This window comes from Myxine glutinosa, chromosome 3 (assembly GCF_964187855.1).
Source record: "Myxine glutinosa chromosome 3, kmMyxGlut1.1, whole genome shotgun sequence".
NCBI classification, from domain to species: domain Eukaryota; kingdom Metazoa; phylum Chordata; class Myxini; order Myxiniformes; family Myxinidae; genus Myxine; species Myxine glutinosa.
The window spans coordinates 139,837,915-139,865,890 of NC_136263.1; the positions used below are offsets into that span (position 1 = coordinate 139,837,915).

General features: G+C 43.5%; 1 protein-coding gene across 1 annotated transcript in view; it reads right to left on the reverse strand.

Annotated features, from left to right (window-relative positions):
• The window catches only part of LOC137424157 (cell adhesion molecule 3-like), a 327,688-nt gene that overhangs the window by 105,337 nt on the left and 194,375 nt on the right, over positions 1 to 27,976 (reverse strand). The window contains exons 2-3 of the mRNA XM_078774641.1: positions 21,374 to 21,520; positions 8,957 to 9,109 (exon numbers count right to left, since the gene is read on the reverse strand). Coding sequence (XP_078630767.1) covers positions 8,957 to 9,109; positions 21,374 to 21,520 — 300 coding nt within the window. The remainder of the gene's footprint in view (positions 1 to 8,956; positions 9,110 to 21,373; positions 21,521 to 27,976) is intronic.

The window sequence follows — 27,976 nt, forward strand, 5'->3', positions numbered from 1 at the left end:
GCAGGTTAACCATAAGAGGGTTGCTGGCAGATCTTATGCGACCTGTAGGAATAATTGGGGGACAGAGCACAGACAGAGCTGGGGGAGCAAGGCCGGAGAGGAGTCGGTAGAAGACAGAAAGACCACCAACCTGCCTGCGGTGAGTGAGTGAAAGGCCCTCAGAGATAGCTTCATTGCAGGAGATTCCAATGATTCTGAAAGCTTTGGTTTCAACAGCGTGGAGCCAAGCTAGGTGTGAGGCAGGAGCACCAGCCCAGAGGAGGGGGGACGGGGGGGGGGGACGGGGGGACGGACAGTATTCCATTGAGCTGCGGATGAAAGCCTTGTATGTGGTGAGGAGCTCAGGTGTGCCAAGGAAGGACTTCACACAATGGAGGATGCCCAGTCGGCGACTGGCTTTGGAGGCCAGCTTGGAAATGTGGTTTTCCCAGGAAAGATCATGGCAGATAGTGAGACCCAAAAGCTTGAGCGACAGAACTTTTTGGAGAGGATTGTTGAGAAAGTAGATGAAAGGGTTTTCCAGTCGGTCTTTTCGGAGAGACATTGTAAGAGTGTGAGATTACTAAAACTAAAAATTACTTACTAAAATTAAAAATTACTAAAAAGTGTGCTAAAACCCTTTAGACCCTTTAGAACCCTAAGACCCTATAATACCCTGGAGACCCTTAAAACCCTTTAGTCCAATACTACCTCTAAGATCCACAAAACTCCTAAGACCCTTTAAGATCCCTTGAAGATTGCTAAGACCCTTGAGACCCCTAAAACCTCCCAGAACCGTGAGACCCTGTAGACCCCTAAGACCCTGTAGACTGTTACATCCTTAAGAACCCTTACACCCCTAAGACCTTATATGTCTATAGCAAATATCCTTATACACCCTTATACCCTTACACTATTTTCTACCCTTTAGACTTTCAAACCTTTTAATACCCTGTAGACCCCTTTTAACCTTAGACCCTTTTTAGACGTTTTATGACCCTTTAAACCCTTTCAGACAATTCCGACCCTTTAGACCTTAAATGACACTCTTTAGACCCCTTCGACCTTATACGACCCTTGAGACACTTTCAAGTCTTTAGACCATTTTGACCCATTTAAACCTATTCAGACCTTTTGGCCTTTCCACCTTTAGACCATAAGACCATTTGACCTTAACACATTTACAACTAGACCATTTAGACCTTTCATTCGTTTGCCACACAACACAAGTCCTGGCAAGGGTCTGCAATCTCTGATTGCCCTTTCTTGTTTGTCTTGTATACTATATGGAGGTCCAAGGTGGTTGTTTGGTGATGGTTGGTTGGTGGTTCGAGTTTCCCACCCTGATTTTTCTTTTTACCTCCACCACCAAAGGTGGATGGAGGTTATGTTTTCACCCCTGTCTGTTTGTCCGTTTGTTTGTTTGTGAACAAAATATCTCAAAAGGTTGTGGACGGATTCGGCCGAAATTTGGCAGAGATGTAACGTATGTCACAAGGACGAAATGATTAGATTTTGGTGAAGATCCGGATTCGTTTACTTGAATTTTAAAGTGATTCTTCCCAATTGGGAGACAGGGCCAAAAACGATACATAGCAGGATACCTCAAAAAGTTGTGGACAGATTTGGACGAAACATGGTGGACGAGTTGGGTGTCTGACACGGAAGAATCGATTCGATTTTGGTGAAGATCTGAATGTGGATTCGGATATGAGAATTATTTCATTTTTAAAGTGATTCTTCACCATTGGGAGATGGGGCCAAAAACTATACATTGCGGGATATCTCAAAAAGTTGTGGATGGATTTGGACGAAACTTGTTGGACAGGTTGGGTGTGTGACAAGGATGAATCGATTCAATTTTGGTGAAGATCCGGGTCTGGATCCAGCTAGTGGAATTTTTTATGTGATTCCTCGCCATTGAGTGATATGGCCAACCAGGCGGAGGTATGCTCTCTATTGAGTGCTGTTATAGTTTCCCCTGCAGTGATCCAAGATTCATGGATGAGCTTGGGGCGTATAATTTTAGGACGAAACGACAAGGAGATCTTAGTTTACCTTGACATGATTTAAGAGGACATTACAGGACAATGGACAATTAACCACAGCATAATGGGATTTGAACCTGGGATTCGCGAATTGGCTTCATGTGGCCATACCGAAATATAACACGCTGTAACATGCACTTCGTTAAGTGTTTAACTTGTTTATGACCTTATAATCATTGGGCATTTGGTTATTTGCATGTCCACCTCCGTCTACCTGCTTCCAATGCTTCATGCCTCGCTTCATGCTTTCTTGCTCTCTGTTCTTACTATTTCTCATCAGGTATTCAATACACCTTTGATTCAGGAGTGCTGGCATGAGGTTGTGCTGTAATGTCTATGGCTAGAATGGCATTTCCACGTTTCTTATCATGGCTCTATTGCCTTGTACTGTGGGTATGGAAGGATATTAAAATGAATATATCGACAGATAAATAATGCATTTACTTATTTGGTCTCAGAGTAACATCGTATTCGATGCTGTCTCAATGTAAGAAAAAAACATGTATTACTCTGCCTTCTGTCCATTTCAAATTTGAATGTTTTGGGGGATTCACTGAGTCGAGGCTCTTGGATGAGCTATAACACAAAATGGACCGGAAAGTAATGGGATGAAAAAAAACTGTAAAAAGAAAGAGCAATCAGAGATTGCAGACCCTCGCCAGAACGTGTTTGTGTGGTGTATTTTGTGTGGTGTTTATTAGCTGCTGTGTTTGTGTTGTTTACGTAGATTTATATTCAATCCAATATGGCTGCTGAACCACGTGAGCGATGACGTCATCAATTTAATTCTCCATTCTAAATTTTGTGTAAATCACACTCAATAAATTTCAAACTGATCAGATCAAGCGTTCTACTTGTCTAATTATGACGTCATAATGAAGGCACTGATGACATCATCGTGAATATATGTTGTTCCCCATGGGGAGTACTTGACAACGAGCCACGTTTAATTTTTTTCCATGGAGCAGTTTTTAAAGATATCGAGGTGTAGTTTTTTTTCGGTTTTTCAAAGACGGCGCCCGTATTACGTCATAATTATGATTTTAAAATCTTCGGGAGGAGGCGCTCCTATGGTGAAAATTTCGTGTCAATCGCACCAACGGTTGCAGAGAACAGCATACTCAAGTTCTGTGCGGACCAGCAGTCAGAAAAACGGACCCAAACGCAATAACCTCTCCTCTGGCGAGGGTAATAATAAGGGTGGAGAAACATGTCAACAGCATGGTTGATTGGTTGAGGGACAAAATAGAGTGAGACGTGGGGGAATAAGGAACTTGGGGAAGAATGTAGGATATGGGAGGACACAGGAGGAGAACAAGATGGATACAGCCACAGACTCAATCACAGAAGTGGAAGGAAAACCTGGAAGAAAGAGGTGGGGATGGTGTCTGGGGGTAGAAAACGTCATGATTGTGGATGGGGGATGACCTGAGACAGTGGCGAACAGTCTTTTTGAAACCCCGGACGGAAGAAAAAGAGGAACAGAGTCCAGTGGTTCAGGAAAAGGGGAACCTCTGTCTTGAGTGTGAGTTCTGGAGTTCGTACACAGAAATGTTGCAAAAATAAAAATTTACTGAAAACATTGTCTCAATTACAATAACACAATCTGACAAAGTTCCAGGGGTAACATAACTCTGTGATATTAGTTGAACCACAATAATTTGTCTTTTGCCGCATTTGAGAAATGTTACAGCTGCTGTCGAAATACTTTATAAGAATTAGTCTTTTTTTTTTTTTTTTTTTTTTTTGTATACTGAATCGAGGCTCGTGAAAGAGCTAACATTTACTTCACAAACAAATCGACCAGACAAACAAAATACACAAAAAGAGGGAGCGGAAGACAAGATGGGGAGAAAAGGGGAAGCACACAAACACAACATCCGAGAGCAGGGAGATGTGTGGAAGGGAGAGGGCCCGGGGGGAGGAGGCATGGGAAGGGGGGGGGGGAGGGGGATGTATAAAGCACAAGGACACCAAGGACTTCCAGGACAGAAGTTGGTATTTCAAAAAGTGGAATTGGGGTGAAATTAGCGAGGGTAGAAAAGATCAAGGTTTTGGATGGGGGAAGATAAGAGATGGTGGTGAACAGCTGTTTTAAAGACTTGGAGGGTGGAGTGGGATTGAAGAGAGTGAGGGAGTTTGTTCCAGAGGCGGGAGAAAAGAGGAATGAAGGAGTGAAGGTGAGCAGAGAGTCTTGATTTTGGCAGTTTAACCAAAAGAGGGTTGCAGGCAGATCTTGTGCGACCTGTAGGAATATTTGCAGGACAGAGCCCAGAGAGAGCTGGGGGGGGAAGGCCAGAGAGGAGTCGGTAGAAGACGGAAAGACCACCAACCTGCCTGCGGTGAGTGAGTGAGAGGCCCTTGGAGTTAGCTTCATCGCGGGAGATTCCAATGATTCTGAATGCTTTGGTTTCAACAGCGCGAAGGCGAGCTAGGTGTGAGGCAGGAGCACCAGCCCAGAGGGGAGAGCAGTATTCCATTGAGCTGCGGATGAAAGCCTTGTATGTGGTGAGGAGCTCAGGTGTGCCAAGGAAGGACTTCGCACGACGGAGGATGCCCAGTCGGCGACTGGCTTTGGAGGCCAGATTTGAAATGTGGTTTTTCCAGGAAAGATCATGGCAGATAGTGAGACCCAAAAGCTTGAGTGACAGAACTTCTTGGAGAGGATTATTCAGAAAGTGGATGGGAGGGTTGTCCAGTCGGTCTTTTCGGAGAGACATCGTAAGAGTGTGAGATTTGTCAGGATTGAAAGACATGTTCCACTTGTTTGCCCAGTCTGTGATTTTGTCAAGATCTGCAGAGAGTGAGGAGGCTGCAGACTGCCGATCTGAGGGATGAAGAATGGAGCGACAGAGAGTAGAGTCGTCAGCAAAGAGATAGAGAGGATTTTCAAGAGAGTCAGAGAGATCATTGATGAAGACCAGAAAAAGCACAGGGCCCAGAACACTGCCTTGGGGAACTCCAGCCTGAACAGGAAGAGGAGATGAGAGAAACCCATTCAGGGCCACACGTTGACTACGACTAGAGAGGAAGTCCGCCAGCCATTTGTGGAGATTTCCATGGATACCAAAAGAGGAGAGTTTGGTGAGCAGAGCGGTGTGCCAGACCGTATCGAAGGCACGTGATATGTCAAGGGAGACTGCTTTAATTTCCTGTTTGGCATTGAGGACCTCCATCCATTGTTGAGAAAGCAGAAGCAGCATGTCCAGAGTGGAGTGTCCAGGTCTGAAACCAAATTGATGATCAGAGATCAAGCCATTGGAGAAGAGGAAAGATTTCATATCTGAAGCAATGATGGATTCCATGACTTTGCTGATAATTGGGAGAAGGCTGATTGGTCTGTAGTTGCTGGGATCTGTTTTTGCACCTTTTTTGTGCAAAGCGGTGATGTTGGCAGATTTCAAAGCAGATGGAAGATGACCTTGAGCAAAAGAGAGGGTGAAGAGAACAGAGAGAGGGAGTGAAAGAGCGGAAGAACATGATTTTAGGACCCGTGATTTCATTTCCCCACTTTCTCATTTAGTTTCGTATTTCACCCATGACTTCTGAGCTTGTTCCGTCTGTCTTGCCCAGTCCAATTTCCTTAATTTGCTTTTCAGCCCTTATTCTCAAACTCTTTTTTCTTCTTCTACATTTCGAGGCGAGCTTCATCCAATTAAAACACGTAATCCATTATAATTATTAGACCCCATGGTCAGAGGTACATGTACATTAAGTCTCTTTTTCTTTTCGTATTCTGCAGCCTCTGGTTGTGATTTTTTTTTTGAAAAAAAAGTATCAACGTGAGAACGACGTGACGATTTAACTCGTTTTTTTCATTTCATTCTCCTGGGTTTAAATCTCTGCCCAGCTATAAACTTCCGCCCTGGTGTTTCGTTGGCGGGGCCAAGCCCCCACAAGATATTGGCATTGTACCTCCCGCAGGTCTAGGAATTGACCCAGCTCGGATGTATGACATGCGGGTTAATGTATGTACATTGATTTTACATCCCTGCATTATGTGGCCTTTGTCAGTCTATATAAACATCAGGAAATCCATTAGATGACACACAATTTCTGACCAATTAGTGAAATTGTCAAGTTCAAGAAGTACGCACATGCATTACTGAACATCTGAGCAAATCATTCAGTTAGATATCACAAGACCAATCAAAAATACAACTAAGTATTCAACAATTGACTTTACATTGTCCTTCAAAATTTATCACCGAAATATTCATCCTTCTTAAGAGTTTAGGTCCTCCTAGGTCGTTCTGGTCAGTATGTTGATCATTTTTCATGAGTTATTGTCCACTGTAACGTCAGCCAGAGTTAGCCCTCTGGGAGGGCGGGCCCTCTGGTATGAACGTGTGAGGGAGGGCACTCACACGTTGGGAGGGTGTGAGGGTGTGTGAGGACAGGTGTGAGGGAGGGTCCTCTGCTGTGAACGTTCAGGACACTGAATATATAGCCAGGATCAAGGAGGTCATGAGGAGGTGTCCAAAAAGGGTCTCCCTCTCCCATGAATGGGCGTAGATCAGTAAAACCTCCTTGGTCCTGGTCATCAGTCAGATGTCAGTTATTTTCTTTTTTTAGTCCCTATCCACTATCCAGCATCAATCATTATCCCAGGGGTGAGTTTTCCCAAGATTCCTGATGACATTGGAACACATGTCATGTTTTTAGATTTTCAATTTTTGGAAAAGGGGAAACCTTTTTGACCCCACCCTCTTGGTTGGCTGCTTGGGGAGTGGAGAGAGTTGGCTGAGGATAGAGGGGAGTGGAAGAGTATCGTGGTCAAGGCAGGGCAGAAGCTCGGCGCCATTGGACCTCACACCTTATAAAGGGAAAAGGAGGTGAACAACAACAACAACCTTTATATCAGGATGAAGCAATAGATATCCTCTTCTTATTGTATCAGGATGAAGCCAAAATTATTCCCACATTCTTGTGGGATTGGCAAGGGGAAATTTTTGGAACCAGGTCTTCAACGAACTGCCTGACGTTCGACTGAGATAGTTCGAACAGGAATGTTGGAATTTGGCTGGCAATAGCTCGCAAAGGATACCCTGTGATCGTTAACGGGATGCCCAGTTTAATGTCCATCCGTCCATCCTTGAAACACTGGGATAACAGTTTATAGCTGGGTCCAGATTCAAACCCAGGCTAGGCAGCTCAGCGGTGAGTGTGTGTACCTCTAGGCCACCCTTCCATTCCCAGGAGGAGGCAACCGACGATGATGTAAAACTTCACAAATGACACACAAACGAACAACAAACTTTCTCAACACTCCTACCACATTTCCAGCACAAACCCTGTAAAACGGGAACGACGTTTGGCACTTCTGAATTTTATTGGAAGAAGAGAACCCATTAACACGTACCAGGTGTGCTGAAACTCATTTTTCTCTATCTCTCTTGGCACCCTCAGGTACACCGCACTAATTGCCTCGTATACTAAGTTGAATGTTTAGTTTGTGTCTCCTAAACCTTGGTGTTCTCACTTGGAATCCAAAATGTATGCGATGCCCCCCTCCACACCCCTTCAGCCCCCATTCCAATTCAATCCACTCCCTATTTAAACAATAAACGCCTCATGTAGTTCCGAAGACTATCTCTGGTGAAATGGGAGGTTGGAAAATAACTCTAAGCTATGAAACCTTCATCCTTCGGGATAGAATTGTGGTTGGTTGTGGGTGCTTTAGTTGAGTGGAATTAATGATTCTCTGTTAGATGCAGCGGTTTTCTTTTTTTTCTTTCTTATTTAATCCATTTCCATCCCCTGTGATATTGTGAACCTATTACACTACGATTTACTACTAAGTTGCATCCACCAGGATGAAGTCCTCCCGTAATCCTTTTATTTACCCGAGCAATCATTTCCATCCAGATTTTATTGTTCCATCCTTAAATAATTATTTCCTTCCACCTTGCGTCTGCAAATCACGATTTTCTCCTTCGACGCAACGCACAAACAACTGTTAATTTTTTTAAATGCTATTTTGCTACAAGGACAACACTTCGGATTGACATTATAGCAGCATGGATGACTTAATCAGGGAATTGATTAAGCAGCCTGCTGTCGTGCTGATCTTCCCTGGAGAAAAAGGATGGAGTGGGAAAGCTTTCCAAGGGTTGATGCACCATTATGGCCACCTCTGTTTTGCGGCCACTGCAAAGCACCCATATTCCACAAGTTAGAGCATCCTTTCTGTACTTCATTTTATTATTACCTCTGCCACTGAAGGTGGACGGAGGTTGTATTTTCACCCCTGTTTGTCTGTCTGTCTGTGAGCAGGATATCTCAAAAAGTTGTGGATAGATTTGGAGGACATTTGGTGGACGGGTTGGATACGGACGAATTGATTAGATTTTGGTGAAAATTCGAATCTGATAGAGCTATGGACAGATTTGGACGAAATTTGGTGAACGAGTTGAGTGTGTGACAAGAACAAGCCGATTCGATTTTGGTTCAGGTCCGAATCCAGATCCGGCCTATCAGTGGGATAGAAAATATATAATGTTCAGCCTGGCTCCCCACATAGTGCCATTCTAGTTCTGTTTCGGGGGTTTTTTTTGATCATTTCAGGAAGGGAATTTGTTCTAAGGAAGGAATGGGTTGACTTCTTTTCATTCACATGTGAACGTTTGGCTCATGATGCTCGAGATCCCACATCCTGTGTTGATTGCTGCAATGTCTGCACATGTCCTTGTAATTATTGCAAAATTGCAAGGGTGTTTTATAATAATTCGTCCCACATGTGATTTGTTTCAATCAAACTCCACTAGGAGCCTTCGATCACTGTATAAAAACAAGGATTATGCACTTGGGGATTTGTAAGATCAGATAATAAACGTTGAGCTCAGCAATACGTTGGAGCACTCAAAGTTCAGTTAGATGAAACGGTAATGGATATGTGGCAAATGGTACTTTATGGACATCATATTTACCGAGTACGGTGAGCGTAGTGTTGGCGAGACGCATAGTCTTGGAAAAGAATATGCATGTGTAGACACCATCATCAGCCAAGCTGGTGTTGGCCAACGAAATAGTGAGCTCCTCTCGGGTCTGCACCACCAAACTCACGCGAACGTCCTTCAAGCCTGCACAACACAACCACATTTTTGGTCATGTCAACATTTTCTCAGTAACTCCATCTGACCCGAGTTCGAAAATCACATAGAAAACCAATAGGACAAATCCCATAAAAATCCCATAGGAAATTGGACCAGTAGGATCCACTGGTTTCAAATAAGGAAAGTGAAATACTGGAACAACAGAAAATACCAATGAAAAGCAATGGGGACCAGTAGGAGACCAATAGAATACCAATATATAAACAAGAAAGACGTCATGCAGAGCAATATAGTTGCAAAATCGATCCCTCCCCAAAATAAAAAGTTGTCGTGGATACATCAAATTGTCTATTTCATTACAATATGAAGAACAAGACCATCTTAATCAAAGCTCGGGTCAATCGGATTAAAATTGATGATTTTAGAAGTTTGACCTTGATTTGACCTTTGACCTTAAAATACTTGGTTTCCCAATTCAGTGATGCACTATGCAATGGCTGTTTAATTTAAAAGTCAATCAGATTAAAATTGATGATTTTAGAAGTTTGACCTTGATTTGACCTTTGACCTTAAAATACTTGGTTTCCCAATTCAGTGATGCACTATGCAATGGCTGTTTAATTTCAAAGTCAATCAGATTAAAATTGATGATTTTAGAAGTTTGACCTTCATTTGACCTTTGACCTTAAAATACTTGGTTTCCCAATTCAGTGATGCACTATGCAATGGCTGTTTAATTTCAGTCAATTGGATGAAAATTGATGATTTTAGAAATTTGACCTTGATTTGACCTTTGACCTTAAAGCACTTGGTTTCCCAATTCAGTGATGCACTATGCAATGGCTGTTTAATTTCAAAGTCAATCAGATTAAAATTGATGATTTTAGAAGTTTGACCTTGATTTGACCTTTGACCTTAAAATACTTGGTTTCCCAATTCAGTGATGCACTATGCAATGGCTGTTTAATTTAAAAGTCAATCAGATTAAAATTGATGATTTTAGAAGTTTGACCTTGATTTGACCTTTGACCTTAAAATACTTGGTTTCCCAATTCAGTGATGCACTATGCAATGGCTGTTTAATTTAAAAGTCAATCAGATTAAAATTGATGATTTTAGAAGTTTGACCTTGATTTGACCTTTGACCTTAAAATACTTGGTTTCCCAATTCAGTGATGCACTATGCAATGGCTGTTTAATTTCAAAGTCAATCAGATTAAAATTGATGATTTTAGAAGTTTGACCTTCATTTGACCTTTGACCTTAAAATACTTGGTTTCCCAATTCAGTGATGCACTATGCAATGGCTGTTTAATTTCAGTCAATTGGATGAAAATTGATGATTTTAGAAATTTGACCTTGATTTGACCTTTGACCTTAAAGCACTTGGTTTCCCAATTCAGTGATGCACTATGCAATGGCTGTTTAATTTCAAAGTCAATCAGATTAAAATTGATGATTTTAGAAGTTTGACCTTGATCTGACCTTTGACCTTAAAATACTTGGTTTCCCAATTCAGTGATGCAGTATGCAATGGCTGTTTAATTTCAAAGTCAATTGGATGAAAATTGATGATTTTAGAAATTTGACCTCAAGATGACCTCAAAATCAATAAGCTCCTTCCTTATGACCAACTCTACCATCTGGTGAAGTTTCGTGAAGAATCGGTGTAAAATTGTTACCTGTAGGTGGTTGACAGACAGACAGACAAATGAAAAATCACTCATAGAGTGCAACTTGGAAAAAGAGAACAAAGTAGAATGACATTAGGTAGAATTGACAATTTTAGAAATTAGGCATATGTTGACGTTTGGCCTATGTTGACCTCAAAAATAGTTGGTGGTTGGTTTCACTAAGCTGATATGAAAATCCTTTTCAAATTTCAAGAAAATTGAGGATTTTAGAAATTTGAAATTGTTGTTTACCTTTGGCCTATGTTGACCTTTTGGTCTACGCTGATCTCAAAAATAGTTGGTGGTTGAATTCAGCCAGCTGATATGAAAATCCTAATCAAATTTCAAGTCAATCGGATGAAAATTGAGGATTTTAGAAATTTGGAAAAAGTGGTTGACCTTTGACCTAGGTTGACCTTTTGACCTATGCTGATCTCAAAAATAGTTGGTGGTTGAATTCAGTAAACTGATATGTAAATCCTAATCAAATGTCAAGTCAATTGGATGAAAATTGAGGATTTTAGAAATTTGGAAAAGAGTGGTTGACCTTTGACCTAGGTTGACCTTTTGACCTCAAAAATATATAGGACTCTACCATTTGGTGAAGTTTCGTGAAGATCGGTTAAAATTGTGACCTGTAGGCAAGTATAAGCGAGTGGACAGAAACACACAAACACACACACAAACACACAAACCGGAGTGATCAACATACTTGCAAAAAAACCAAAACATGTTTTGCCAAGTAAAAAACGGACAGAATAACACACAAGACCAACCAATACACTTGAAAAATCTTCGATTTTGCAAGTAATGAACTGGATTGTAAATAACCAATTGACACATTTGGGAAAATAACCTGCCCAGCCTGGGGATTGAACCTCTGGTGAACTGTACCAGTGCTATGACATCTGAGCTATCTGGTTCCTGGATGGCAAACAACAAATAACTATGTAAACGACACTAAATAACTAACTACAGTATAACAAACAAATAACTCAATTCACTATGGAACTGTGTGTTTTGCGTTTGTTTATAACAAAATACAAGTAATGTATTTGGTTGGTCTATGGGTTTTCAGACCAGTTAACTCTAATGGTTTCTACAGGACCAGTTGAACTTAAAGGTTCCTATTGGTTTATATGGGTTTGTATGGGATTTTAGACATGTGACACCCATAACCACCTTTTCCTACCCTTTTATTCAAATAGTGACCACGGGCCAGAAGTGCTACAGCTGATATTGCCACTGTGGGTTATTGTATACGTTTGGTAGTGTTAGCAGTGGGGTGATGAATATCAAGTTGCAAGAATAATGTGCAGCATAACAAATATATCTTCTGCTAAGGTGAGTGATTGAGGAATTGTATAACAAATATATCCCCTGATGCTATTATGTTAGCTCTGGACACATCTTTACTGCTGAGCTCAACTAGCCTCCGGTGCAGTTCAGCAATCACTGCACTTTCCAAGGCCGCGCAGCATAAATACTTGCAAGCCGTTGTACCAGCTATCCAGTTGGCCGTTCTATTTTCTCCTGGAAGCGAGCAACTGTCTTCTTTCACAAATTCACTCCAAACAGCCAAGCCTGTGCGGACCTGTTTGTTGCTTCCAGAATTTCTCACCGATCGATGCGATCCGCACACCCAATCCTGTCTTGCATTTCTGTCTGATCACCGTTTGGTGGTCATGCCTCATTTTTTGATGCTTAGCCCACGACCACAGCAATATCTCAAAGATAATTTGCTTGAACATGCTATTGTGCAATTCTTCGAACATTGTAGCATTTACATCTAGATCTGAAAGTATCTGTGTCTGCTGTCCTTCTCATGGCATATACACCCTTGATGGAATGAATTACGTCCTCTTCCCTGGCTGTTGCTGATGCAAAAGGAGGGACTAGGATGTGAAAATGGACGGGGAGATCATCACAGGCCAGAGCAAAAGCGTCATGCGCACGATCAATAAAGGGTTGTAAAAGGGGCACAGTAAAAACAAAACAAGAGTGGTGTAATGGGGTACTAAGGAAATTTAAAGGTTCCTTGGGACATCATAAAAGTGTTGGGCAGAGATTTCGGGAGTACTTTGTTTCAAAAGATAATTATATAAATTCTGCTGCTAAGTTTGGCTGTCACCAAATGGACAAGGTGCTGTATTGATTGTTTTTGCAACAGACTGAAATTAAGAGTTTAGAAAGGCAACAAATCTGCGATGGTTGAAGGTCAAATACCCATGGAAGAAATGTGAAATTCTGTGATTTTAATAAAGGAACTTAGAAACCCGGTTTGCGTCTTCCCCCCTCCCCCCCCACCCCCCCATCACCACAAATCCCATTGTCACCATCCCTGATTCAACTGCCACTCCGCCTCGCCCATCGGCCACCACTCCTCGTCCCACCAATGACCCCTGTCCCAAGTCTATCTAAACACACTAAAAACCCGTCCCAGAGGTGGTGTTACTCTGTCTAGCTCAAGAACTCTAACTCATTGTATCCAATGGAAAATGTATAATGTGTATACCTCACTGGGAGTCTGGGATACGACACAGCAAGCACCTAATGATTGTCTGGATGGTCCATAGTGCACCCAAAATGATGATCCTAGTATACGTATATCTCCACCAACATGGAACATCTCATAATCATCCATCCACAGTTTTCTGTTTCTAATCTGTGGTGACTTAATTTGCCACGAAGCCAGATGCTTGGGAGTCAGCTGTGCAACAACCAGCCACGGAATTGCAGTTATGGCCCTCGCAACTTTGTGGTGATGACCTAAACTGTAAACCTTTCAATCTGGGTTTCTGAAACTGGTATATCCTCCCTCCTGGAACTGGTATCGCCTAATATCCATCCAAAATCTCCTGTTCCTTCTCTTTTCCTGTTGGCTCCTCTGGACATTATATTGCCAGGGCTCAAATCCCTCTGGCTAGAGTTAGAGTGTTCTCAATGCCACAAACTCCACCTGTTGAACTGGTAGGGCCTGAAATCTGCCCTGTTTCAAAAATATCTTGTCATCTTTACAGGAATTAATTACATGCTGGTCTGACAAATGGTACAGGTCTTTCAATCCTGGAGAATCTCACAATCTCACCATTTTGCTCAAGAAAGATTGCCAAAGGAACCCGCCTATCTATTTCCATTATTGAACCCTTTGGCATCATCTGCCATGACATCCCCTGGTCTACTGAGTTGACCACATCAAAAAGCTGGCATCCAAAGCCATCTGTAGACTCGGCATCCTCTGTCATTCCAAGTCATCCTTGGAATATCATAACTACTCACGGGCCTACTGCCTTTGTTCGTCACTCAATTGTGTATTGTTGTCCCCTATGGGCTGGTGCCTCAGCATCATGTCTGCTTCTCCTGGATTCTGTAGACTCTAAAGCTCTCAACATTATTGGAATTTCAAACGATGAGACTGAAGCACAAGGCCCGATGCCCTCACATCGTGAGACAGGTCGTTGGTCTATTTCTTTTTTGTTGCCTCTCCTTCAGTGTAGCTTCCTTTGCTTGGTCAGCCCTTTAACCCAACCCAACTCCTCTATGACACATGCCCAATAACCCTCTGCTGATCAAAGACCCAAAATCGACACACCTCAATCTTTCGCTTTTGTTGAGGTTGTTCCATCCCACACTTCCCTCCAGGGTTTTTAGTACGTGGGACACCACCATCTCATGTCAGTTCTGCTATCTCTCCTGGCAATCTTTTCTACCCCCATTAACCCTATGAAACCCAGAACTATGATAATTCATATAATTATTAGTAATAATAATAATAATAATAATAATTCATTTATTTTGTATAGCGCTTTTCCAGAAGCCCAAAGGCGCTTTGACAGAGTGGAAAACATAATGCATAACAATACATGAAAACAACAATTGCAAAAAGACAAGAATCAATAGGGAAATATTTAAAGCAAAAGGAGGGAGAAGGAGAAGAGATAGTCAGGGGTTAAATGCTGTGGGTTGAATGTTGAATGCAGCGTTGAACAGGTGGGTCTTTAGTGATGTTTTGAATGTGGTGAGTGAGGAGGAGTCTCTGATGGTGTGAGGTAGTGAGTTCCAGAGGGTGGGAGCAGCGATGGAGAAGGCCCTGTCCCCCCAGGATCTGAATTTGGTCCGGATGGAGGGGGTCAGGAGGTTGGTACCAGCAGAGCGGAGGTTGCGGGTGGGAGTGTGTCTGGAGAGGAGGTCAGCCAGGTAGGATGGGGCCAGGTTATGGAGGGCTTTGTATGTCAAGAGGAGGATTTTGTACTGGATTCTCTGGGGGATGGGGAGCCAGTGAAGCTTGTAAAGGACGGGGGTGATGTGGTCACGGGTCCGGGAATGAGTGAGTAGACGGGCAGCGGAGTTCTGAATGTATTGGAGTTTATTGGTGATTTTTGAGGGTGAACCATAGAGGAGGCTATTGCAGTAGTCCAGACGGGAGGTGATGAAGGCGTGGATGAGGGTTTCTGCAGCCGTGGAGGAGAGGGATGAGCGGATACGGGCAATGTTTTTCAGGTGAAAGAAGGCTGACTTTGTGATCTGTTTAGTGTATTTGTCGAAGGAAAGGGTTTGGTCAAAGATGACGCCAAGATTCCGGATGTGAGGGGAGGTGGATACTGGGATACCGTCGATGTTGAGGGCAAAGTTATGGGTGGATTTTGTGAGCGTTTTTGGGCCAATGATGATTATTTCAGATTTATCACAGTTAAGCTTGAGGAAGTTGATTTGAAGCCAGGATTTTATTTCAGTGATGCAGTTTGTCAGGATAGAGTGGGTGTCGGTGGAGACGGACTTGGTGGAGATGAAAAGCTGGATGTCATCGGCGAAGCAGTGGAATTGGAGACCATGACGGCGGATTAAGTGACCGAGCGGGGACAGGTAAAGGATGAAGAGGAGGGGGCCAAGAACTGAACCTTGGGGGACACCTTGGGGGAGGGGAGCAGTGGGGGATTTGCAGTTATTGATGGAGATGAACTGGCATCTGTCAGAGAGGTATGATTTAATCCAAGAGAGGGCAGTGCCGGTGACGTTAAAGGTGGATTCAAGTCGGGTGAGGAGGATAGTGTGATCGATGGTGTCAAAGGCAGCGCTGAGGTCGAGGAGGACGAGAATGTTGAGGTTGCCAGCGTCAGAGGAGAGGAGAAGGTCGTTGGTGATTTTGAGGAGAGCAGTTTCAGTACTGTGGTTGGAGCGGAATCCGGATTGGAATGTTTCATACAGGTTATTGGCAGAGAGATGATGTTTGAGTTGAGTGGCTACAGCGCGTTCCAAAACTTTTGACAGAAAGGGTAGGTTGGAGATGGGTCTGAAGTTGTTTAGGGTGTCAGGGTTTAGACCAGGTTTTTTTAGAATGGGGGTAACAGCAGCAATTTTGAGGGAAGGTGGGACGATGCCTGTAGACAGGGAGGAGTTTATTGTTGCAATGATAAGTGGAGAGAGAGCAGGGAGGGAGGCTTTGACAAAGCTGGAGGGGATGGGATCAAGAGTGCAGGTGGCAGTTTTCATTCCTATGAGGAGTTCAGAGAGGTCAGTAGGAGAGATTGGGGAGAACCGAGACAGGGAATGGCAGGACAAGGGGGGGCAGGTGGTTGGAGGGGGAGCGGGTGCGGCGGTGGTCAAGCTGTTGTAGATGTTGTCAATTTTGCGTTGGAAGAAAGAGAGGAAGGAGATGCAGTTGTCTACTGTGAATGACTGGGTGGTGGTGTTCAGGGGGCGGAGGAGTTTGTTTATTGTCGAGAAGAGTGCTTTTGGGTTTCCGGAGCCAGAGTGGATAATTTGAGAGTAGTAGGCAGAGCGGGCGTGGGAGAGGGCATCTTTGTAGTGTTGTATGTGGTCCTTGTAGGCTTGGGAGTGAACTGTGAGACCCGTTTTATTGCGGAGTCTTTCAAGTTGGCGAGCACGAGTTTTCATCAGGTGGAGTTCAGGGGTAAACCAGGGAGCAGAATGGGTGAAAGAAACTGTTTTGGTTTTTACAGGCGCAAGCTGGTCAAGGCAGGAGGAGAGAGTGTGGTTGTAGTAGTCAGTGAGGTCGGAAGGGGTGTGGAGGTCAATGAAGGGAGAAGTGGACATTTTTTCAGAGAGGGTGGATGAGAATGAGGTAGATGAAAGAGCGTTTAGCTTACGGAAGTTGATTGTGCGATAATGCCTTGGTGTTGGGGCGGGGATGTTGATGGTCAGAGTGATGGCTAAGTGGTCAGAGAGGGTGAGGTCGGAGCCATAGAGATGGTGCAAATTTAATCCAGTGGAGCAGACAAGGTCCAAAATGTGACCACGGATATGGGTAGGAAAGTCGACATGTTGAGTGAGGTTAAAGCAGGTGAGTAAATCAGTGAAGTCAGTGGTTATTGTGGAGTCAGTGGAGTCCATGTGGATATTGAAATCACCAAGGAGGAGGATTGAGGGGGAGAGGGAACATAGCTGGGTCAGAAAGTAGGAGAAGTCAGACAGGAATGATGGGTGTGGTTTGGGAGGGCGGTAGACGACAGCCATGACTGACTGCGTGTGACCAGAGAGTTTTAAAGCCAGGTGTTCAAATGATGGAGCAGATGAGATGGAGATGAGGTTGGTCTTGATGTCTTGACGGTGGATAACGGCAATTCCACCACCTCGGCCCTCCGAGCGTGGTTTATTGACGTAGGAATATCCATTGGGTGTGGTGAGGTTGAGTGTGTAGTAGTCCAGAGGTTGTTGCCAGGTTTCGGTGAGACAGAGAAAGTCCAGTTTGTTATCCAGGATGTATTCGTTCAGGATGAGGCATTTATTGTTGAGGGACCGGGTGTTGAACAGGGTGAGCTTGATGTTGTTTTGAACAGCAGGGATGAATTCAGGTGATTTAGCCAGGGTTCGTAGGCAGGAGGTGCGATCGTGTGGGTTGCTGTGATCAGGTGCGCTGGGACGAAGAGTGAGAGTGCGCTGAGCCGACCAGAGGACGGGGATGGAGTGACCTGATTGCAAATAAACAAACTTGCGACCGGAGCCACGGTGAATGTACCTGGGTCGTCGGAGGAGTCCATTTGATTTGATGGCAGAGATGCATGATGGGGTGGAGCGGGTATTGAGCAGAAGAAGCCTTGCGGCGGAGTACTTCAGAGCCATGCCAGGCAGGAGCGAAGGGACGAGTACGAGGCCAAGGTCGAGGAGGCAAAGCGGCAAACGCAGCGGCAAACGCAGCGGCAAACGCAGCGGCAAACGACTGCAGCCGCTAATCAAGACCACAGCGGCAAACAAGGCCACAAGGCCACCAAGACCACAAGGCCACCGGCAAACAAGGCCACGGCCACAAACAACGGGAGCGGGCCTTTCGATTCCGTATTCCGTACCATCAAAAGCAGATTCCGTTATCCAGCCGGAGAACACGCGGCACGTGCGGGTGTGAAAAGGCAGGACAGGTGTGAGATGTCAGGTCAGTAAAGTAGAAGCAGACCCTGTACATCCATCCAGTCGGAGAAGCGGCGAATATGCAACGCCAGCGTACTCTCGCAACCGAACCCGGAAATCCAGACTATTTACTAATCCAGACTATTTACTAACTAATCCAAATAGACTATTTACTTCACTCCTCTCTCTCTCTCTCTCTCTCTCTCTCTCTCTCTCTCTCCTCCTTTACTTTTTTTTCATCCCCCTACATTTTGTTGTTGTTGTTGTTGTTGTTTTATTGCCCCGGACAGTTCTCTCGAACAAGCCCATGGCATGGAGACAGCCGATTGATCTCACAGGAGCGACCCAGAGATCCCCCACATCCGGGATGGTGTACCCCCGCCTTCACAAAGTCAAGGCCATGACAGAGTTAGAGTGAGAGATACAGAGACAAGAGGGAAAGGGCTGGTCCATGGGGACCGATCAGCACTCTGACCTGATAAATCTGGGCAAAAACAAAGATTGGGGGAATATTTGACAACAGCGAAGCGGGGGTACAACCACCGTGAAGAGGCATCCCCGATAGATCCCTCTTGCCTGTTGAGTCCATATGTGGCCCTCCTGCCCCTCTGTCAGTTCCTTACCTTTTTGCCCTCTTTCATCTCGCTTTCATCTCAATCTTCTATAAACTTCGATCTTCCTTTTAAAAAAGTGGTATTTGCTCCTCTTCATGGAAAAAGAAGGTGAACACTTTAAAAGTAGATTTGGATAAGCTCGGATTGTATTTGAATCCCTTGGATATCAAAAATTTAGTTATGAAATAATACATTTTATTTCATTACTAAAAGCATATTGAACATAAATAAACTGCTTATGTCGTCTTCTTTCGTATTCAGCTCCTGGCTGCGAGTCGCATGATTGGCTGAGGATGCCGCTGTGCCCCTGTAATTGGTGGAGCAGGAATTTGGAATTTGGTCAGGGTGTACTGGTGATGGCTCGCCTACTTTTCACAAGGGACACCTTGTGTCCAAGGGACCACAAGGGACACCTTTTCACAAGGGACACACACACAGGGAACAAACGGGGGGGGATGACACACACACATTGACGAATCACCCTGCCGGCGAAACACTGAGATGACAGTTTGTTGCTCGGGCAAGATTTGAGCCCAGGCAAGATGGCTTCGGGGTGAGTGTGCATAGGCCTCTAGGCCACACTTACAGTATGTTACAATAAACGACATTTATTTTCGTCTGTTGTTCATACAAGTCAAACACATGAAATGATGTACACATGCAATACATGACGAGTACTTTTGCGAATTATGCCTTTTCGCTTCCCCTCGCATTACTTAAATGATGCTGTTTTATGTAAAAGGCCACCATACTGGCAGACATTTTCGCATATGGATCAGTAACATCTCTCAAAATGCAACAGCTGCTAATGAAAATGAGGTGCGAGTTTATCACTGATGGAAAAGATTGCCGTTTAAATGGTGTTCCACTCACAACTCCACAAAGAGTATGGAGTTCCTGGATAGGGACCATTAATTCAATGATTTTTTTTCCATGTAGTGCAAGCTAATGACTCAATTTAATTATCTAACAGCAAGAGGATACATTTCAAACTAGTAATGGTAGCCTATATTAATTACTTCAAATGTAATACCTGTGCTATTTGCATACATCAGCAGGTGGTCGAGTCTCCACGTCTACGTCACGCACACAGTATACAAGATGGTGGACTCTTCGTTGTTATTACCCCCTTAATCCTCCTGCCCTCTTCTCTCCCTACATCCTCCCCATACCCGTCCAGATAACACTTGTTCTCCCGGAATCCCACACCTGGTTACCTTCCCCAATGGTAAGCTGGATGCTCACCTCTATTCCTTCATTTTTCTGTTCTCTTGTTTGTGGAATTTATTATCTTTGTCTGTTGTCTCGTGTCCCTTCCTGTAGTGACGCCATGCTTTCTCCCATACAGATCACTGCTTTCTTCTTCTGTCACACACCCCCCTCCTCCCTTCCCTACCCTTCCCCTGCCCCTTTCCTTTCTGTCACTCATCCACTCAAAAAAGGCAGACAATTTATTGGAGCTGCATCGTGAGATTGGCTGAAAAAATAAATAAATAAAATAAAATAAAGAGGGCCTAATGTCTGTAAAATCGACCGACTCGATTGTAAATTTCAAAATTCTTAAAATTCTTAAAAAATAACCCACCCAGCAACAATTTACCAATTTGTTTTTTTTGTCAAATCAATGCTAATTTAGCGACCCGCACGAAATTCACACAATTCCATTTGAAATTCAATTCTCTCAGGAAGAAAGAGATCTTGATGAACGAGTGAATCAAAAGACTCCAGCACCGCTCCTCAAGCTCCCGGTGATCACCTTTTTTTATTGATTAAAAAGCCGAAGGTACGTACGTTCAAATATTGCTTCGTTCTATATCTTACCCCTGCAATGGCTTACCTTTAATAAATGAACGCGTCGAGTCTGGGTGCTCTTGACGACATGCCTGAATGCTAATTCGTTTGTCAGTTTATTACTCCTTTCATTCTGTATCTAGCCTTTACTCTGACCTTCTCGGTGGCCATATTTGCTTTGGTTTCACAGTGTCAACCTTAACAGTAGGTCATTTCTCCACAGTCTTCTATTTGCCATCTCTCGTGCAATTTATGGTAACCTCCTCACTGGGTCATTGAGAATCCACTCATTGAGCCCGCACGTTGACTCTCTGCCACGGTACTTTGCAAAGAGAATAGCTTTAAAACTCTCTTGTTAGGCATTCTCCGCACATGCCCTCACCGCCCTCTAATGCGGCTGTTGCGTTGCTTCTACACTGCGAATGCAAAGTACTCTATAACGAAAAGGTATTCTCCAAGCAGAAAGCCTCGGCCAAAAGAAAGATGCATGACAGAGCAAACATGACAACATTGCCAAAGAGATATCCAAAGTTCACATGTTTGTAGTGGAAAAGTAGAGCCAGCGTAAAGAGGAAATGACAATCTCTGTAAGATAGCTACGGGCCTTGGTTGAGTGGGGTGAGCACTCAGTGGGACATAATCCCAGTGTGCAGCAAAATGAATGTGGAGTATCTGGAGGGAACCAATTAATGTGCTTCACACATCACAGCATCATCACTGTTGGTCTTTTGTGATATTTCGATGGCAGCGAACACATCGCCGAGTACAATAAGCAATCGTTACCGCAATAAATGTCCCGTCAAAACAATATAGAAGGGAATGCAAGGTGAAGTGCTCGTGATTATGGTGACCTTTTTTGTTGTCAAAGTACAGTGTCTGTTGAGCAGGGTTTGACCACTCTATTGGAGATCCATCCGGATGATCCACCTGGCACGTCAGTCGGGCTTCATGTCCAGCAACCACAGACCCGTTGGAGCTCGCCCACGCACGTAGCTGTCCTGTATGCAAGCAGAATAAAACAAACGACATCCTATTTTATCTCAACGAATGGAGGTGTCAACACTTTAATTGGTTTCCTGGCTTCCCAAATTCACAAGACAAATTGGCTCACAATTGTTGTGCCAGGAGATGATAAGTGCCGACATGCTAAAAATGTGGCATTCGCATCTCCAAACCACCCTTGATGAATCAGGCCAACATTCAAGCCACAGAATGTGCTATACCTATATTTTCTGACATGTTGACAAGCATCTACTATCAGCAAATAACCATTGTCAACTGTGGGATTGTACATGTTAACCATGTTTGCTGTTTACTAATACACCAATATTGTGAAACAAGTCACAGACCTAGAAAATGCAAAGTAGAGGAGCTGCAAAAGTCAATGAAAAATATCTTGGGCGACAATTGGAAAATAAAAATAAACAAATAATCTGGAAGACAGAGATCAAAAGCATAAAAAACTAGATGGTATTCATAGAATACTTACCCTGCACAGTCAACTTGGTGCCAGCCACCTCTTCTGTTTTTTAAGGGGTTTTGTCTTTGATCCAACATGGCTGCCAGACCACGTGAGCGATGACATCAAAAATTTATATTCTCCAACATAATTGTTGCATAGTTCACGCTCAAGAAATTTCAAACTGATCAGACGAAGCATTGTCCCTGTCGAATTATGACCTCATAACAAAGGCACCTATGACATCATCATTAACATCTCTTATTCCCCATGTTGAGTACTTGACAATGAGCTTCGTTTCAATTTTTCACATGGAGCGGTTTTGGAGATATAGAGGTGCAAATTTTTTCCAAGATGGCGCCCGTACCACGTGACCTATGACGTCATGATTATGAATAAAAAAAATTATACAGGCGAAGGCGCTCCTATGGTAAAAGTTCATGTCAATCGAACAAACGGTTGCCGAGAAAATGAAATTTAAAAAAATGCAGACACACATGCCACATGTACGCATACGATCGCCTAGCCCTGCTTTTCGCTTTGCAAGTGCAGGCTAATGAAGACGTAAGAGACTCGTGGTGCATAACGATATACAGCGCAATGAAGGATAGGATATTCGAGTGAGGATTAACCCTATAAGCTGAGATATAACCTTGTAAATAGTCACTTACAAACAAACAAACAAAAAAATCAAAAAACTTGTCAATTACTATGTACACTGTGGGGAAAACAAAGCAGAGGCAGCGTGGATTCCAGGACAAAGTGAAGTGGAACAATTTCAATCAACCTGTTCGTACGGATTATTTCACTTTGTAAAAACTTGCGCGTTGAAACACAAGGTGGATTAACTAAACCACATTCTATCATGTTGGGTGGACTAATTCGTTTGGATTTCGTTTTATTGCTTGCCAAGTGTGAAACCCAAACAATGTGCGCCAATGTTCAAATCCTCATGTTTTTATGCATATTAATATGGGGAGTGTGAAAGGACGTCGACCTGAGCATCATGCATGGGGGATTGTTTTATAAATAGAAGGGCTGGTGTGGCACAGTGCACGTTTTGTTTTCTTCGTTCCTTAGCCTGAGCTAGCGTTCCCAATTTTGCACAGAATGTGCACAGTGTCGAAGGTAACTACGGATTTCCTTTGTGACGATGTAATTAACTCCCTCTCCATTCTCTTCTGCGTCTGGGATATTTGGCTCCGCTTTGTAAAGGAACCTCAGTAGATTTTCGAGGACGGTCCAGAATCGCACCTGACTTTTCATCACCAATGTTGTTTGTAAACGAGGAACGACGTTTTCTTTTCTACCCTTCATTAAACTCCCTCTTCGACTCCACCCAAATCTCTCCTAAATCATAATTTCCAGTTTCCATTCTGAATTTCCTTCTGTATCCATCTTGTCCACCCCATGCATCCTCTCCTGCTCCCCCATTCCTCCCCACACCCAGGTTTGTCCAAATCCTCCTTTATCTTGGCCTTCAACTCTTCTGTTGGTTGGTATATTCCCCTCCCTCTCTCAAATGTTCCTTTTGTCCTGTTACCTCCTGATTTTTTTCAGTGGACTAATTCTAGCTCTTCCAGGAGCTTCGACTGTGTATACAAAAAAAGAAGAAGCACGTAAGCAAGAGGAGAGAAAGTGCATACTTCAAAATAATATATATACCAAAGGATATGTAGTATATGATTTGAACTCCGATTGAAAGCATACTAATAGAGCCTTATGAGGCCACTATGGCAGTCAATGAACAGGAAGGGCCCTTATCTTAATTATAATTATAATTTAATTATAAATATAAGGGCCCTTATAATTCACCAAATGTCCGTCCATCTGTTTGTCTGTCCATCTGTCTGTCTGTCTGTCCGTTCGAAGGTACCGCAAAAACGGCTGAACCGATCGCAACGATATTTTGGATGGGTAATTCTGGGATCTCCTGGAGTAAAATAGGCTATATTGTTTTTCCAATTTCAGCGTTGGCCTCCAGCATTTTCAGGTTTGGACTCCTGCATAATGTTATTTTCCCGGGTGCCGCACAAACGGCTGCACCGATCGCTGCACAGCTGCACAGATCGGCTGCATCAATCGGCTGCACCGATCGGACTCAGTGACCTCGGACAAGGACCTTTTATAAGGACATGGGTTGAATCCCTGCTTGAGAGAATGCCAACCCCCTCCCCGCAATCTCATCTCTCCAACTCATAATCCTACGAGATATGCGGAAAGGATGACCCAAAACCAATTACCTTCTTTTTGGTTCGTATATAAACATCATTAAAAGTAAATAATGACCTCGGCCAAAGTTCAAACGACGTGAGTTTAATCTCTACATGAGAGAATTCCACATAGCTATTTTGGCGGTGTATAAGCTATCATATCGCTGTCTCCATCGCTCTTGCCAAGGCTGTAACACCTATCGGCTCAAACTCCTTTTAACTGTTGACTTGGTAGTTTTTACAATGAAGGAAACATTAAAAATGTTGTTAAAAGTTTATTTGGTGATTATTTTGTGATTGGAGTTATGTTGTTTGGAATGAAAAAAGAGATATCGGCTTCAAGTAAATGACGACATGCCGTGATGGTTTCTACTTTCTAAATGTGAACTACGCGGATCGCCATATGCAGATTCGTCATGGTCCCACGATCGATGTTTCTATACGTGAACGTACCCGTTTGTTTGCGAACGGGTACGTTTTTCATGGAAGCCCTTCACGAACTTGCTGTCCATGTCTGACGTGCGACTGAGGGTGCTACAGGAATGTGGATTTTATTGGTTTCATGCTTTAGCATTCGCCGTATCTGCATTGCCTGTTTGCTTCTGGCCTCCCACCCGTGTGTAGCAGTACATATTTCTAATATTCATATTAAAATGTTATTTAAAATGTTTCACTCACTAGTTTATATAAGGTAAGGTTGTTAATCATATATTTAAGCCATACCAATTTTAAGGCAACATATATCTATGTATGAGGGTTATGCGTTGTTGGTGTTGTTCTTGTTGTATTGCTCTGAATAGTTCTGTCGAACGAGCCCTCGGCACGGAGAGAGCCGATCGATCTCCCAGGAGCAACCCAGAGATCCACCCATATCCACGATGGTGTACCCGTGCATTCATGAAGTCAGGGCTACAACAGAGTTAGAGAGGGAGAGAGAGAAAGTGAGAGAGGCAGAGGAAAGGGAGAAAGAGAAGAGACAGACAAGAGGGAAAGGGCCGGTCCATGGGGACCAATCGGCACTCTGACCGTGACCACACTGCCCTGACGATTCCGGGCAGCGGGGAAGAATGGGGAAGATTTGGCCTCCGACTTTCATTGGGGGGTACAACCACCACGAAGAGGCATCCCCGCTAGTTGTTGGGTTATGTGTTCTATGGTTAGGTGAGTAAGATGCAATGGTATCATTAACCCCAATATTATTGCAGATGGGGAGACCAATCTGATAGAACAATCTAGAGTACACAATATTGTGCGATTACAATAACGAGTTTGCATTGCACTTCAAGCACTCGTCAATGTGCAAAGGGATCCCTACAGACAAGCCAAGAACAATTGAAAAATCCAAACGGCTTTTTCTGACAAAGGAAATATTCCATCAAAACTTTCTGGTTACGATCCGTTTTTGCAGACGTATTTAAAGAATCAAAGATGTTTTTAAGATGCAAACTAACTTTCTTGCGGAAGAGAAAAAATATTAGTTCCCAGTGATGTTCCAAGTCAGCTTTGTAGCCATAACAATGTGCAAAATAACAGTCTAAAAGAAGCACATGGTTTTGATTGAACTGGAAAATGTCACAAATCTTCAGAACTCAATTCTAACGGCTTGTTTGCAATGTTTGCTTGTTTCAAAAATAGCTCTGCCCATTAAGACTATCCAGGTTGATGCTGTAGCTCGGGATTGGTTAAAAACCAATTGGATATTCAAATCATAAAATCACATTTCATAGAAAGTCCATGTTGTAATGAGATCTTAATGACTCGCTCGGCAACTGCAAAAAAAACAATGGCATTTGACGTTTCGTACAATCATGGTGAGCACATTGTGCTTTGGGGAAGGTGAGCCGGTGTAACCTAAAACGAGCCACAATGTTGTAGGTTATGTCAAACAAATAATTAATTTATACATCACTGCCTGCTTCTTAAAAAGAAGCTTCTTCTCAAACAGCCCATCTAACAATACAAAGTTCATCATTTTCTGTAATGGGTGGAGCATCAGATTTGAGTCTGGGAGATTGTGGTTCAAAACCAGGCCGAGGCCATACCAAAGACTTAAATATATATATATATATTTATATATATATATATATATATATATATATATATATATATATATATATATATATATATATATATATATATATATACATACAACAACAACAACATGCATTTTAAGGCCATGTTCCCTGCTAGAGCGGGGGTTAGCCTTGCGGTCCCCATGACAATCTTCTCCATTTTGCCCTATTTTCTGCATCTCTCCTTGTTAACCCCCTTGCCCGCATTTCTTCTTCCACCATCTTTAGCCAAGTCTTTCTCGGTCTTCCCCGTCCTCTACTTCCTTCTACATTAACTTCCATCACTCTTCTCAACCAGTCACTTTCATCCTTCCTCAATACATGACCAAACCATCTCAACCTGTTCCTCTTCACAGCATCAATCACAGGCAATATTCCCATCATCTTTCGCAATTCATCATTTGTCTTCCTCTCTCTCAACGATACTCCGCACATCCATCGAACCATTCGCATTTCCACCCTTTCCAGCCTTCGTTGCTGCTCTACGTTTGTGCACGGATGACGTTACTACACGTCATTGACTATACCTATAAATCGATCGTCAGTGCGTGGTTGCATTCCCGTACCAAAATGCCAAATTAATCCTGTACCGGGGGTATTTTTATCCTTCACTTCACGGGGGTATATATATATATATATATATATATAATATATATATATATATATATATATATATATATATATATATATATATATATATATATATATATATATATATATATATTGTTACGGTTTTTAGAACCTTCACTAGTAAATTTTAGTAAATGTGTCCCTTATAAATGTTCCCCTGTAAATATCCCCATCAATTGGCTTGTTAAAGATCGCACCCTAGTTAGTCCATGTACAACACGTAGCGAACCATAGGACCTCTCCGTAGTTATTTCATTATTATGTGTTTCAGTTAAGGATCTGTTCCCAATAGTTGAATCTGCGTTGCATTAATCAAATAAGATAGGCCCCTTTCAATTTCCCCAATCGCCTCACCCACGTTTCAAAGTAACAGTCGGGCGGCGTTCGCTGCTTTTTGCCTTGATGCGGTTGTTGGCCCCAAACCGCCATTAGCCATGCGGTCAAGCCGAGGAAGAAGAGGGCGGAGCCACCAGAACAAGGTGTGGCACGTCGACGCATCGACAGAGGTGGAGTCAGCGAGCCTTTTGCCGGCCAACCAGCGCTGCGGTGAGCCAACCGGTAGGCGTGTCATCAGACCCGGCGGCTTGATTCCAAGATGAGCAATAAAAGCGGCTAAAAGGGACTGCTTGAGAGAGACGCGTGAGGAGGTGCTAAAACAGAGAGTCGGGTGAGAAGGTTGAGTGAGAGGGTTCAGAGAGACGCGTGAGAAGGTACACCAAGAGTTGAGGGGGAATGAATGAGAATCGACTTGGGTCGGAGACGGCGCGTGGTGAGGTCTGGCTGAGAGAGACAAAGCTGTGCGGAGCCCTTTGACAAGCGCTTCGAAAAGCCCCTACCGCGTGAACGAATACGTGGAGCTGCTGCTGGCTGTGTGCTTCCAGCCCGGAGCGTGGACCTGGAGCGGACCTCCTTGCTGTGCCTCGGCCCAAACCTTCCAGCCCTGCTGTCCCACCTAGACCCTTCTCCTTCTTCCAGTCATTCTTGCCTGCCATCCCCTTTCATGTAAGTCTGTTTGTCTGTCCTGGGTGTTGGTAATATAAGACTGTTTAAGGCTGCCCTGTGTCTTCTTCTTCTTCACTC